Below are 14,798 nucleotides of genomic sequence, written 5' to 3'. Positions count from 1 at the left end.
GATACATTTTCACAGGGGTGTCTTACTTCTGTGGTCGATTTTCTGGTTAGCATAATTTCAGGAGTCCCAGCTAGCTGTACCAGCTACAACAAATTGAGAGACATTGCTCTGAGTTTCTAAATTACATTGCAGTGAGCCAACATGAATTTTTGCCTACGATTCTGGTTCTTGAGTTTCTCTTTGGAGAAGAATATGTGAGAATGAAGCCTGTTGTACTAACGATGGGACAGTCTGGTTGCAGAGTGAACTGTAGAGGCTGTGCAGCACTGAGTGCCTGCTATGAGCAGAACCGTATGCGCCACTGAAAGCAGCTGAAAGCAATGGTGTGTGCTGTGTGTTTGTGCAAGTGGTACCTACTGAGAAGGAAGTGACAAGCCAGTGACTTCCTCCTCCAGGTGGACTTCTTGTTTTACATTACTGCAAGCTGTTACTGGCCTTCTAAAAATGAAATATTTTCAGTAATAGACCATAATTGCAAGGTACGTCTTTTGAAATCCAATGGAAAATAAGCGAGGTGAAAATAAGTGATGCTTGCCACACTCCTCCTTTCAAAAGTGCTCACAGCCTCAAGCTGCAGGAATCGTTTGGATAATTCCCTCAAACGTGAGGTTTGCAGTCTTGTGTGGAGCCAGGATTTTGACTAGGTCATCTTTGTAGGTCTCTTCCAACTCGGGAATATTCTGTGATTCTCTCTGCGTTCCTCTGAAAGCTGTGGGGATGTGAGGCCGTTTGTCCCACTGACCAGCAGATGTCCCCATTGTCCCAAACAAGCGCAGCTGACTGAGTTTTGAACTTTATCTAATTAAACTAAAAAGCGACATAACAATAGGTATTAAACAACTCACTGTGAAAGAAGAGCGTTCCAAGTGTTCACATTTCTGCTCAGTTGTGCATATAACTGACATTGCTTGTCTTACCAAAGCTAAGCAATGATACAAATAGCTGACGGAAGGAAGTACCTTAGAAATGAGAGCAATGGACAGTGAACAATAAACCTCCCAGTCCAATATTGATTGTGAAGACTAAAACATCCTGGACTATATATGCAAAAATGTATATTAAAGGGAAAACCTGAAGTCAAACAATATGGGATAAGCTTTTCCATTTTCATTCAGTAATGAAAAGATTCTGGAGTTCATATACGACTTTGCTGGCTGGAAATAGAGAATGCTTGCCTCCTAAGAACTACTAAAGGGGTGATATCTATTTGCTTTTGGAGTAGAGTTTAAAGTCAGTTTTATAATCTGACCTTTTTGTGAAGCAAAACACTTAGAGCTAGATTATCATGCAAATATTCCTACTTCTAAGACTAGTTTGTACTCTGGCCACATTGTATAGCATCTAAACACCTTCCCTAACAACAGGGTGCTGTGGTGTAAGTATTTCATATCATTGTGATTAAGATTGGTGCATAGCCTTAATCTGTGTGTGCACAGAGGACACTTTCAGTCAAGCTGTTTACCAATAAAATTAACCACATTTTTCCTGAGTTGCTAAAATGAAATGGGCCTGGTTTCTTCCTCAGTCCAACTGAAATGCCTACAGAAATGTAGCAGGTGATAATAGAAAACTGTAGTTTTGGGACTCATTTTTACCAAACTACAGGGCTTTCATGATTTTTAACACCTTGCAATTCTTGACAAATGTAATGTTCCCATATTTGAGGATTGTAGCAAGTAAACATGAATACTGGGCTGCAAAGCAAATGGAAGAAGAATTTTGCATTGTGTGGAAAAACAGAAAAAGCAATATCAAAATAGAAACATTTTTAAAGAGCAGAAAAAACCTCCCAGCTAGCAGTCAACTATGAAAAGACTCATTGGATGTATGGTTATTTTGATGATCTCCTACTACACAAAACAGCCTTTGCAGCAATCACAGCAAAATTGTTTGTGTAGCTGTGTGGGCACAAGTCATCTTCATAGAACCACACAGCCTATATGGAGCGAACGTGAGAGTGTTCCCAGGAGTCCTGAATCCCAAATCTGATTCTGGGTAAGCCATGAGCACATTTTTTCATTGAGGACTGCAGCGTATGCAACAAGAGAGCCTCTATATTCTAGCCAGTGTACTAAAAGTGCAGTTGCAATATGACCTACAAAGTCCCACCACATGAAACATTTTTTCTTAAATCCAGCTTAAAACCAGCAAGTTTAAAAGCAAGATGAGCAATAACTGAAACTGAGCCCATCCATTGGAGGTTGGCTTCTTGAAAGCAATTCTCAATTCATTAAAAAGTGATTTTATGCTGAGAAGTGACAGTGTTACAAAAAAAAAAAAAAAAAAGAAAGAAAAATTGCAAAGATTGATCAGTCATATCAGTCATGTTTGACCCAAATACATGATTCTGAGGCCTTCTCAAAGCATTGCAACTCCCTGTCTTTTAACTGAGAACTGGCTATCTTTAGCAAGATAATAACATTTGGCTTCCTTTCTTAATAACTAATACAGTCTGGCGCTTATCCTTCATATATAAATTTTGTTCATATCCCATCTTTCATATAGGTACTGCAGTAGATCTTTACAATGAGAAGTTCTAAAATTAGAAGTGTGGAAATAAGGCATCAACGTGTCAAATTATGCTCTATAGTTGCTTTTAGCTATTATTACCTTAAGCATCCCAATTTTTATCTCAATTATAATGTTGTCTAAAATAGTTTTAAAATAAGTATTTAACTATGAAATGCAACTACACTGTGAAAAAAAAAAAAAGAGAAACAAACAATCCTGAGGTTAAAGTTGATCCTTTGGACATATCCAACTCTTATTTAAATTAATAAGAATCTTCCACTAAATGTAATGGGAGCTGGATAGAGCCTGGAATGCTAGGTTCTCATGTAGAAGCAATATAAAAAATATTAACCTGAAGTTTTCAAAAACACAATTTAAAATTCATTTGAAGATTGACATTAAGTATATTGACTTCAAAAATAAATACAAATGTCTCGAATGCCTTTCATTCAGCTTCAAATAGTACTGATGTACAAATAGTCTTTTCACTGAACCGATTTTAGTGAGAGATTTCCATAAATTGGTTTGAGACTCATGTTGGGCATAAGAATTTTGCCAGCAATTCAGAAGTTCAGGTCATAAATTTTCAGAAAATGAAAAACTACACTCAAAGTCAGTATGTTTAAAAGACAAACTTGTATGATGAAAGGTTGTTAAAGACTTAGAAGTTCTTAAGCCTCAGTGGAACATAAGTGATTCTTCTGTAGCTGAGAGTTGATTACACGTGAAGATGAAGAACATAGATATGCACATATGTTAATAGTCACATTTTTCTATGCAAAGTTCTTACATTTGGAACTTGATAAGCACCTTAGCATTTGCCCCAGTTTAGATAATATGCTGTGATCAGGATATTGGTAAATAGTATGTCTTCATCTACCATTTTAATCTTGTCAAAAAACACCGTATATGCATTAGCTGCAGCTAAGCCAGACAGTTGTATATGAATCAAGTTGACAATTACAGATATTTTAGAACAGTTGAATTATAATTTAATAACAACCAAATACTAAAAGTATCTAGCAGTTTATAGTAATATTGCTGAAAAAGAAGTACATACAACTACCTGGAAGGTATATCACACAAACTGTCTCATATTTTATAAGTTCAGCTATTGATTTCTTGCATGAGCAAACTAAAAATGATACTGACATGTGCTGCTTTCCTTCCAGAATTACTTAATATATCTCTTCTTAACTAGCTGCACTATGTATGAATCACATACTTTTGTCCTTGAGTTCTGGAGCTCAGACCATCATCTGTTATATTATCCTTCCTGTTTGAGCACATTTGGCAAAGAAAATAAGCAAGTAAGAAAATATCCGTTTTCTTTTCCACTACTCTGGCCTCTACTTCAGTTGTATCATTCTCATTCTGTCAGGTGAGATCATTATTACATGTCTTATCCTGGACAGTTTTTCTCATTTGGGGTGTGTAGGTTTTGAAGCAATCAGTCAGAGGTCAAATTTGGCCAAGGCGGAACTTTTTTCCAAATTACTCCCGGAAAAGGTGAGACCAGTTCCTGAAGCAACATGCTGTGACTGGAAAAAATTATTTGATGAAAAGCTGTAACATTTCACTGATCTTCTGTAAGGCAGCTGATCTTCTGTAAGGAAGACTTGAGAATAGGCAGACTAAGAAGTAAAAATTGAACAAATGTCATAACGAGCATCCATCAGTTAGCTTTTTATTTGGAATATTAAGATGAAGTAAGTCTGAACCACTCCTTAATAAGTACAATGATTTTCTGATCATATGATCAGAGTTATGGGAGTCTATTTAAAATTATTTTTCACCAAGCAGGCCTGAATCACTGTCCTCAGTCCATCTTAAGTCCATCGTTGTGGAAACTTGACATCAAATCCAGCGCTGGATTTTTCTTTTCCTCCTGAAAAATCCATCTTGGTCAATAGCTCAATCCTTAGTGAAGTAAACGTAAAGGTAACTAGTATCCAGATTAAAGTGGTTAATTTTGCTTTGTCTTTATTACTTGCAAGACATACTTTGCTGTATTTAAGTAGCAAGCACCAGCACAGATCAGAAATGGAAGGTATGTAAGTTTAGAACAAGTGCAGAACTATAAGTTACGGAGAACACACTTGCCTGTTATGAAAGGCAATCTTGAAGATTCAATTTTTCTGAAACAGGAGAATAACTGAAATAATAACTTAAGTCCGAGCACTTTTGTTACAGAATAGGAGTTGTAATTGTGTTGCATATACACTTCAGACATTGACCTCACGTCTCAGACATTCAGCATACCAGAAGCTTGGTTGCTTAGCAGTGAACGCTAAGTGACATATTAAGTTCAACCAAATGTCAGTCACTGCAATGATGTCATGTTGTCCAAAACCCATTAATTACTTTGAAAATTCCCACAGTAACTGAAAATTTCAGATTATCTGCCTGATTTAATGGCAGCCTTGTAATTGAATAATGGATCTCATGCTGTTGTTTTGTACCCTATGTACTTTACAAACACATTTTAATAGGGAAACGTAGGTGGCAAATACTGGTTTTGATGAATTTTAGAATTACTGCTAATTTTAATATTATCATTAAGAACAATCCCACTAATCTTAAGTGTGAAAGGCCATATTCCCCACAGTACACCTTAGAAACTATACAAGTAATATGCAAAAGGTTTGATGGAATTACACAACCAGGAGTTGGAGATTGTGCCAAAAACTCCCATTCATATTTTAGCAAAATTCAGGATTCTATGGTAGAGGAAAGAAAGTTTAGCTTACTATTTTAATGTCTCCTACTGATTCAATTATCTTTTTTTTTTTTTTTTTTTTTTTCCTTAAGCCATAGAAACATAAAGAGAAAGTTGGAGGGAGGGATCTTAAGTATCTGTGAACTGAGTTCAGGGCATAGTTAAATTCTGGAATTATGCTTGAGCTTCATGTATTTGTAAACCAAGTGTGGGAGGTGAGGTGTTTCATAATGACAAGCAACTCCATGATATAGGTCTGTTTTCAGGTCATTTTTGCTTGTTCTAAACCCTCTTCTTGGCCTTCTAGGAGAGATGGCACAGATCCCTTATTTGGTGGTTTCAACTGCCAATCTTCTATGTTCTCTCACAAATCATCAGCAGTTTGTGTAATTTACAAGATCCATTCTCAGTGCTGTTGAATTTCATTGAGTAACACCTAAGTACGAGAACTGCAAATTCATACTGAAATCTGAGAAAATAATTCCTAGTAAAAAATACTGCATAGAAAGCCTGTTGCATTGCTGATGGATGCTTTGCAGTCTCCTTAATATTTCTGAAGTGAGAGATTGATCTTTCACTTTAGCGGATTAATTTTCAGCAATTTTCTAATGTGAACTAATGTTAAAAATTTAGACTGTGTTATTTCCCCAGTGCTGCCCTGACATATGTAGTGGGTGTAAGAAAGGAAAGAATAAAGAAGAAATATAAGAAAGATAAAGAGAGAAAGAGAGGGAAAGAAATTAAATTTGTTTGGGCTTTTTATAATTAAGTATCAAGTTTTGTTAGCAAGAAAACAATATGAAATTGTCTGGACTATCTATCAAATTGCAATAAAGAAACATGTCTAAAGCTGCTAGAAAAGAAGTATGATTCATTGGACTTGGAAATTAAGCATATCTGCACATTCTTTTCAATAGAGTCGCATACTTAAGAATTCTCATTTGCTTTGCAACTATACATACTGACAGCAATAGATGACTTGTTGCATCTTCAGTTTGTTTCTAATTTGTCATCAGTTTAGGCTGGTATTCTTCACGTGTGTACAGGACCTTTTCAAACAGAAGTCTCAGAAGCTGGCTAATTCATGGTGCAGTCAACAGGCTTTGGAAGCCAGTTTCTAGAAACAGTATTTTTTTGGGATACCCCTTAACAGAATGGTAGGGCCGGATGGAGAAATGCTATAGAGTATTTATTTACTCAGTCAACTCGCATCTTTCACAAAAAGACAAACTCAGTGTATGCCAAGTACATATTGTGGGGAGCGTTAAATTCTATACAATTTAAAAGATAGCTCTGTTTCTTAGTCTTGAGGGAAAGTGTGAACCTTTCAAACAAAAGACAGGTACATTAATTGTAGGGGCCAGCCTTGCATAGTTTCTGATACGCTTAAACAAAGTCACATATTGGACCTAAAACGTGTCTTAGGGTCAGTATTAAAAATAAAAGCAAATCTAAATGCCAGAAATACACACAAGTAAAAACTTGACCACAAGCAGCAGTTGGCTACTTAGAAAGCAGGAGTACTGAACATTCAGTGAAGTTTTTAAATCCAGATGGCAAATTCCTCTTATCAAAGTTCAGTTTTGGAATGAGTTGAATGATTTTGGCTTTGTTATAGCCAACAACTGGTCAGTGGGATCCATTTAGGGCATGAGGAATGCCCGGAGTTCTGAATGTAGAATTTAAGGCATGTCATTATTCACTTTACACCAAGGAATGGGATATGTTAAGTTACCTTCCCAGGCTGAAGAGCTGAAAGGCCTGCAGAATCCAGGCAGTTCAAGCCATCTTCTGTTTTTATCAAGCTCATTTATTTGCAGCATTTTGCTAATATCACTATTTATACTAAGGACAAAAACTATTGTGACTTGCCCCTCTCCGAAGGGATATCACCTATCCTAGGGTGCTGACTCTAGAAATACAGTAAAAGAATGCAATAGCCCTGAAATTGCAGCTCTCTGCCAGGAAAATCACATTTCACTCCCAAAGCTGAAAGTATTTCTTATTAACAACAATCATGTACATACCACTGTGTATTCACATTGCACTTTACAAAATAGATCAAGACATTCTCCCTGTCCTGATTAATTTGCAAACTAAATAAACCAAACAGGGAATATTACATGTATCTATTTTAAGATACATTTTGCTTCCATTACCATAGACAGATACCAGTTTTTAATCAGTTTTCTGTTTTTCTTTGTTGTTGTTTCAGTGGGGGTTGTGTGTGTTTGTGTTTTGTTGGTTTTTCTATTTCACCTTAAAAATAACTCTCTTGAGACAAGGTAATGTTATTATTCCTGTAGGGAACTAAAACACAGGAACCTGTCTGCTTAGCTGGAGTTCACACAGCAGTATATATAGTAGATGAGGGACCTAAACTGAGATGTTCTGGCAATTGGCTGTCCTGGCTAATGGAGAAGTATATCACTTGAAATCAGGCCAAGGACGACAAAAGGGAAATAAATGACTTTTACTTCCAATAATCAGTTACTTGTTCTATTGGAAACCCTTCATGCAAAGCTCACAAATTCTGTGCTTATATTTAGAATTTAAGGAGATACCTGCCTTCAAAAGAAAATCCTGTAAACCATTACTCTTTTGATTATATCTGATTGTCAGACTTCTCAGTCATGAAGTAGGTAGGAAAAGGTAAAGGGATACATAGAAAGATTGTGTTATCACTTATCACAGAGATTACAGAAAGTATTGCTTGAGGCATGTTTTAGAATATTTTAGATGCTTATTAGTGTTTATTATTAAGTTCAGTGAATTTTTTCTTCATATCTTGGAAGATGCATTTCAGAGCTAATTTTCTTGAATACTGGCATGTTCTACACAATGACAGAAGGACTCCAAGTTGTGAAACTTGCTACCTAGCAAAATAGTTGCTGATGTGAGCAGAAAACAAAGTAAAATCTTGAATTATTGAGCGTGCCCTCATTTGCCGAAACCTCTCATATACTGATGTCAGTAACACAGTGAAGTGCTGTAACACTGTCAGCAGTTGGCTGCATCAAAGCACAATTCCTGAAGTCCAGTTCTGTGAAACTGCAAAAGGAGGACATGCATAACATTTCAAACTAATTAATCAAGTAATGTAGTTAACACTGAGTTGGTTTCCCTCTGATGTGGATATTTTAAAGTCAAGATTACCCTCTTTTCTTTTTCTGCGTACTGTTCTCAATCTGAATTCATAATCATTTCATTTGGCTTCCCATTGTGAAGGTCTGTCACGTCACTTATTGCCATGGGGCACTTAGAATCTGTTTTACTTCCATACACCCCTGTTTGGGTTGTGTTTTTAGTTTAGAACTGCTTTCAACTGTGCATCACAAATACATTTTTTAAAAAGTTATATTTTAAAGGCTAAATTAACTTTAAAGAAAGTCTCATTCTCCAAAATTAATGCTTTTTTTTGGATGGTGCATTGTCACACATAGGAGAATAATGTAATGCTAGATTGCTGCATTAAATTAAAATCAAATTCAATGAAATTTCCTAATCTAATAAATACCAGACATCTTAGGTTTCTTGAGCCAGAATATTTGCTAAGACCCTAACTTATGACTAATTAGAAGAAAAATGTTGACAAATTGCAAAGAATGAAGACAACAAAAAGCAGACAGATTTGAGAAATAAATGCTACTGATTGAGCCTGAAAAGGTAGAATATATTCCTGGTGAATTTCTCACACGTGTCTTTTATTATCCACTGTCATTTTAAAGTGATCAAATATTTGTGTCAAAACAAAAGGAGCCAAGGGACTGTTGGTTAAATGGAAAAAAGGAAGGAATATCAATTGTTTAATGCTAACAGTCTTGCTGCTGAATGAGAAGCATTCCATTCCATATTTAATGAATAATCTTGCTTGTGGCTTAATCCATTTTTTTAATAGACTGGCCGTATTTAAATTCCTAGTCACTATCAGACATTTAGCTGTAATTGCACAAAGCTCAATGTAGGAAGAAAACCAGAGACAACCTTTTTACATGCTTTGTGTAACTGGTACACCAGGTATAAGAAAAAATGCTGACTTTAAATTTTAGAACAGTCCATATTAAACATAAGAAAATAAACCCAGAACTTCAACCTTGGAGTACAAATTCAATGGAATCTAAAGACATCCAGGCTTCATTAGTTCAACTGCTCAGCAAACTATTTTGTTTAGATCTACTTTGGTTACGAAAACCAGACATCAGCCATTTGATTCCTTAAATATGGAAGAGTTGTAAGTAGAGAAACAATCATCAATACCCCATATGTAAAATTACACTAGAAGAAGTGTTGCATATTTTAGTCCATGTATTTTGTCTTGACTTCCATATCATAAATAAGATGAAGATAGAAATAACTGAAAGTATAGTTTATTACACTTAGTAGTATCTGAATTAGTCTGTGTAAACAGGAAATAAAAAAGTTTTATGGTTATCAAGTATTATATAATTTATACTATATTGAAAACTATTTCAGATAAATGAAAAATATCAGAACCAGCCATGGTTAAAACTAATTTTAAAATTTTTTTCTCAGAGAAAACCTATCATTTGTTAGTTTTGTCTAATTTCAATGTAAAGCTCTGAGCTAGCTCACATTTTGAGTCACGACTAGAGGCCTGCCCTGTGTCTGTAGCCCATAACTAACGTGGTTACTGGGAGCATCTGATGTGGTTGGAAGACTGCTGAGAACACCGTGTGCAGCAGAAGTGAGCCCACAGCAGTGCAAATGCTCGTAAATGGCACTCTGGCACGACAAGATGTCACAGTTTTACATTTTTTGGTTTTCAGTATTTGCCTCCCTATCCCTTTTCCCTTCCCTTCCCATTTTGTGGGGCCAGGGGCCTACTGCCCCCCTGTCACAGGCATGGATTGATCTAGTTAATTCCGTGACACAAGATTATCAGGTATGCTGTGACACAGCTGAGAGCCCACAGAACTGTTTAAATTCCTCTGAGTGATGAGTGTCTTGATCACTGCACCAAGAAATGCTGACCTCCCACTGACTTCACTGGAAGTGGCAGGAACTTAGTACATGTAGTGATCATGTTCTTTCTTATTGAGTTTTGTTGTTGTTGTTGTTTTTTAACACAAAACAATCAACTTCTCCATCCAGGACTAGAATATGTTCCCTTTTCCCTACAATAAAATACCACCCCAGAGATTACAGTTCACATATCAACTCCTAAACTGATTTGTAACAAACCACATTTGGGCTTCAAGTATATAGAAAATGCACATTTCTTCCAACTATTGTATGTAATATACAACCATAGCAATCAGACAGGACAACACAATGGGAAAGGCATTTCAACAAAGGTATGACGAGAGAAGAACCAGCACAACAGAAATGTGTTATAAAGGAAGAGAAGAAGATTGCTCACCCACATCAGAAGATTCCAGGTTCACAGGGGAAAGCTTCACCAAGAAGGAACCTCCAAAAAGAAATCCTCTCCCACTGGCAAAGGATCCTGGTCAGCCCTTAAATGAGGTCTAAGAGAGGTGCAGCCAGGCTGCAGCCCTTCTGGTCACACAGCTGAATTGCCTGACCAGGTCCTTCCCCCAGGTGTTCAATCAGGGTTCAGGCCTGACTCAACAGTTCCCATACAACAACAAAACAGGATAATATTTTTTTTCAACTCCGTGGGAGGATTTTTCTTTCTTACAGACTGATTAGCTAAATTTGAGTTCAGATATTTTACAGTATATACCATATTAATTTAAATCGGGCTTATAAAACAGAGCAGCTAAATTTTAAGTATATCTTTATGAGCTGTTGCTCTCAAATAAGCATAAAGCATAGCTCTACTGCTGTTATGGCTGCCTACCATCCATTCTGTGGTGCTTCTTGAGGATGTTCTTTAGTACAGTGAAAGTTTAAGGATAGTCTCTAACCTTTGCCTCTCTCCAGAGAGCTTTCTCTGAAAGAATTTGATTTCATATAGATTTTTCAGGATACCTTCATTTCCACATCTTAAAAAGGCATATTCTATACCTTAGTTTCATTTTATTTCTTTATTTAAAGTCTGAATTTGTGAGCATAAAGTCCGGTTAAGCAAGAGGAATAGATGCAAGAATGGACTTTACTCAATATTGTTTATTCATTAAGCAGTTTCAATATATTCTGTATTTGCTATCACTAGTCTCAGATTATTTCTAGATATTACGCTGTACTAATGTAAGTGTATAGGTACTTTTCACTTCGAGTGTAGATAAGCTTTCAGTTAACCTTATGCTATTTCAATTGTGGATTATATGCTTTAAAGTATATTTTATCATAGGACTGAACAAGGGCCAATTTTGTCTTGGCATCTACTAGAAAGCAGTGTTTTTTTTGAGAAAAAGATGTTTCCTGAAATGTGGTTTATTCTGCAAATTTAAAAAGTGTAGAAAGCCACATTTTTTGATCTTCTTTTTAAGGATCAGATCTTATCACAATTATGTTCTTCTGTTGTAAATTCCCACATGTATTGAAAAAATACCTTGTTGATTTCATTAAAATGTTTCTACTCAGCATATTTTAAATATTTTTAGTATAGACATTTACATTCTGGAACATTCATTTTGTGTTTCTAATAGATCTTGTCAGCCAGAAGAAATCTATAAATATCATGTATTGTACAAGCTGTATTTGGCTTCTGAATAGTTCTGACTCAGCACAGACTTCATAAAGCCAGTGGCTGTTGAAAATACTCTGTTCTGTTGAATGTGATGGTAGAACATGCCAAAATAAGCACAGATTTTACTGGCACGATGAAATAATTTCCTGTTTGTATTTATCACAGAAGTTACTGAACACTCTTCATTTCTCTATTAAGATTTGGGTTGACCTGGTTTTGCAAGTAGGAAAACTTCCATGTTCATGTATTGAACATACAGTTGTTTTTTTGTTCTGTCTTTTTAACACACATTTGTCATATTTGTAATTGTGTTTATATAACAGGAAAAAAAAAGTTTCTCCCCAGGTATTTAAATTGAAAAGATTAAGCCCTGTGTTAATTCAGGAAAAATGTGATTGTGTTCTTAACTCAAATGGTGACAAATGCACTCACCAACTCTTACTGCCACACTGATTTTGTTTAGTTTCACAAAGGTAGGCCATCTTGCCTTATTTTGGGTTTGTTCCTTACTGTTACTAAAAATTATTACATAAAGTTAAGTGTCAGTCAGTGGTTTCATCTTAACTGGACCAATCTGCCTATGTACATGTATGCATTATACCTGCAGCCAGCCTTGAAGCCTGCTAAAGGTACTAACATCTGTCAGAAAATAATTTCTGTATCACAGGAGACCCCACATACTCGAGAATGCAAAGCAAGGTAGCTGTTTGAAGGAGCCTGTGCACACTTATCAGTGAGTGTGCAAGCAGCCAGATGAATGAAAGTTGTGAAAGATACTCCTTTGCTTAAGGGTAGAATAGGGACTGTTCTTTCAAAAGAAGTCTAATGTACGTGTGTTGGAAATAGAACAGATGACCTCTCTTTAGTCAGGCTATTTCCACATTTGTAAGATGCAAAGAAAGAATGACTGATGGTCATTTCTTGGTCTGTGGCCACATGGAGGATAGATGATGTGCTAGTATGTATTTGATATGCTTGATGTTATTTAATTTTCTTCATACCATGTGCAGCTGGATCAATTATGTTTTTTCAATCATCCTGAAATACCAGTTTGCAAAGGAATCAACACTCTAGGCTGGACAATGAATAATGGCAGCTTTCACTTTCTGATTCCCTGCACGCTTCAGGCAAAAAGTAACTTGCTGGTCTCCATCATGCATGCCCTATGATATATCATGGAAATATGCTAAAATTTTGCTGTAGATTTCCTTCTTTACCATATAGAGGAGTAACAGAAGACAAAAAAAGTTCTTCAGCATTGTTCCTGAGAGGATAGTATGACACTGCAGTGTAGCATTGGAATCCACATAGGACCAGCAGCAGTTTTGCCCTTCCCCATATTTGCCCAAAGCTTTCTACACACAAGATGTTCAAAAGGCTGATGGGTCTTCTACTTGTTCATTTGCCAGAGATTACCTATGATCTTAGAAGTAATTGCATAATATTCCTATTAACTTGCTCTGAATCTGTTTTTGCACTGCCTCAGTTCAGTTCTTTACAGACAAAAAAAGAATAACAAATGGGTTAGTGACTTTCTACTAAGGGCAAGCTGCAGATTTCACATACAACACTGGATATTTACAGTAGCTGTAGTTCTGTGAGGAGAAGGTTATAAAGCCGAGCAGTTACAGATAGCCTACCCTAGTGACTTAGTGACTGCATGGCACATGTTTGAGGTGTTCATCCCAGAACCAAGGCCTATTGAAATCTGTACCATCGTTCTTTCCTATTGTAAGCTGAAGAGGTTATGACAAAAATTATGGGATGTGTTGCTTCCAATAGCAGAAGACTCAAAGATCTAGAAGTCTGTTCCAGAATCAGTAAATTTGTGGATTTACTTTTACAAATATGGTAACATGTTTAGTAAAGGAAGTTCATTAAGGTGAGATTCTAATGTCATAAAAGTCTACTTATCAGAATAAGAGTTAGAAGCTCAGGCAAAACCTTTTGCAGAAAGCTGAAGGGAAAGGCTAGATGAAAGAAAATCAGTGACACTCCTCTGGGATGTTTCAGCACAGCATCTGGATTCATGTGATAGCAGTCAGAAACAAAGAGAGTACAGTTATGTTAGAAAATCCAAATACTGCAGCTGGATCTAAAGGATTAAATTGTAGTGTTTCATTCATGAGAAGAAAAGTATAGACTGGGAAAATTATGGAAAAAGCTTTTTTTTTTTTCCTGGAGGCTGAGAGCTTTACGATGAGTACTGAAAAGAATGATAGTGGAGTCTGTTGAAGAACTGATATCTCAAAATGCAGTGCAAAAAACACATGCCTTTTTTTCTGAGTCACACTACCCCTGTGAAGAGAAGCATTGCTACAGTCACCATCAAAACACTCTTACATCATTGGGATACAACTCCAATGTGGAGAGAAAACTTTAATTTCTCATCAGAAATAATCATGTAATTAAGTGTTCCATTAAAGCGCACAGACAACAAGTGTGTCATATTGAGTAGGAGATGAGGGTGAAATGTTATATTCGGATCAGAATTTTGCATATACTATGTGCACTGTGCCTCAGAAGGTATTTATCCAATTGTTCATGAAGGTAGCAGATAGATTGCTAAGGATACAAGCTGTGACAATAAATATACTGTTCCTCACAGAAGTTCCCATTTGTTATTTTCCATTATTTGATTCGTATACTCCTCTAAACTACTAAGACAATGAAAGTATTCCAGTTGAACCAGATGGAAAAGTCAGATTCCTATCCATGGAGTTCATAGGACAAATAATGCACCATTATCACAGAACACACTTTTGTATCTGGGACTATAGAGTCTTCTAGGGTGACATAGCTATATTTATGCCCATTAAAGTTAAAAAAAAAAAAAAAAAGTTATTTTAAAGTTCTTATACAAGTAATAGTCATGTAACATATTAGTAGGGGACAACTGATGCATATTGTAGTGACTGAAGCAAATGCAATCCTAAATTTGCAGTGTAACAT

The 14,798-nt window shown here is 36.1% G+C and overlaps 1 protein-coding gene across 1 annotated transcript in view; it reads right to left on the bottom strand.

Moving 5' to 3' along the window:
- LOC116243664 (hypoxanthine-guanine phosphoribosyltransferase-like) overlaps positions 1-10,814 on the bottom strand; it is a 44,424-nt gene extending 33,610 nt beyond the window's left edge. Inside the window, exon 1 of the mRNA XM_090149378.1 lies at positions 10,611-10,814. Within this exon, the coding sequence (XP_090005504.1) occupies positions 10,611-10,616 (6 nt within the window). The 5' untranslated portion in view covers positions 10,617-10,814. The remainder of the gene's footprint in view (positions 1-10,610) is intronic.
- Between the last annotated feature and the right edge of the window lie 3,984 nt (positions 10,815-14,798).

This window comes from Phasianus colchicus, chromosome 13, assembly GCF_987193195.1.
Source record: "Phasianus colchicus chromosome 13, bPhaCol1.hap1.1, whole genome shotgun sequence".
Lineage (NCBI taxonomy): Eukaryota > Metazoa > Chordata > Aves > Galliformes > Phasianidae > Phasianus > Phasianus colchicus.
This window is presented reverse-complemented; position numbering and strand designations above follow the sequence as displayed.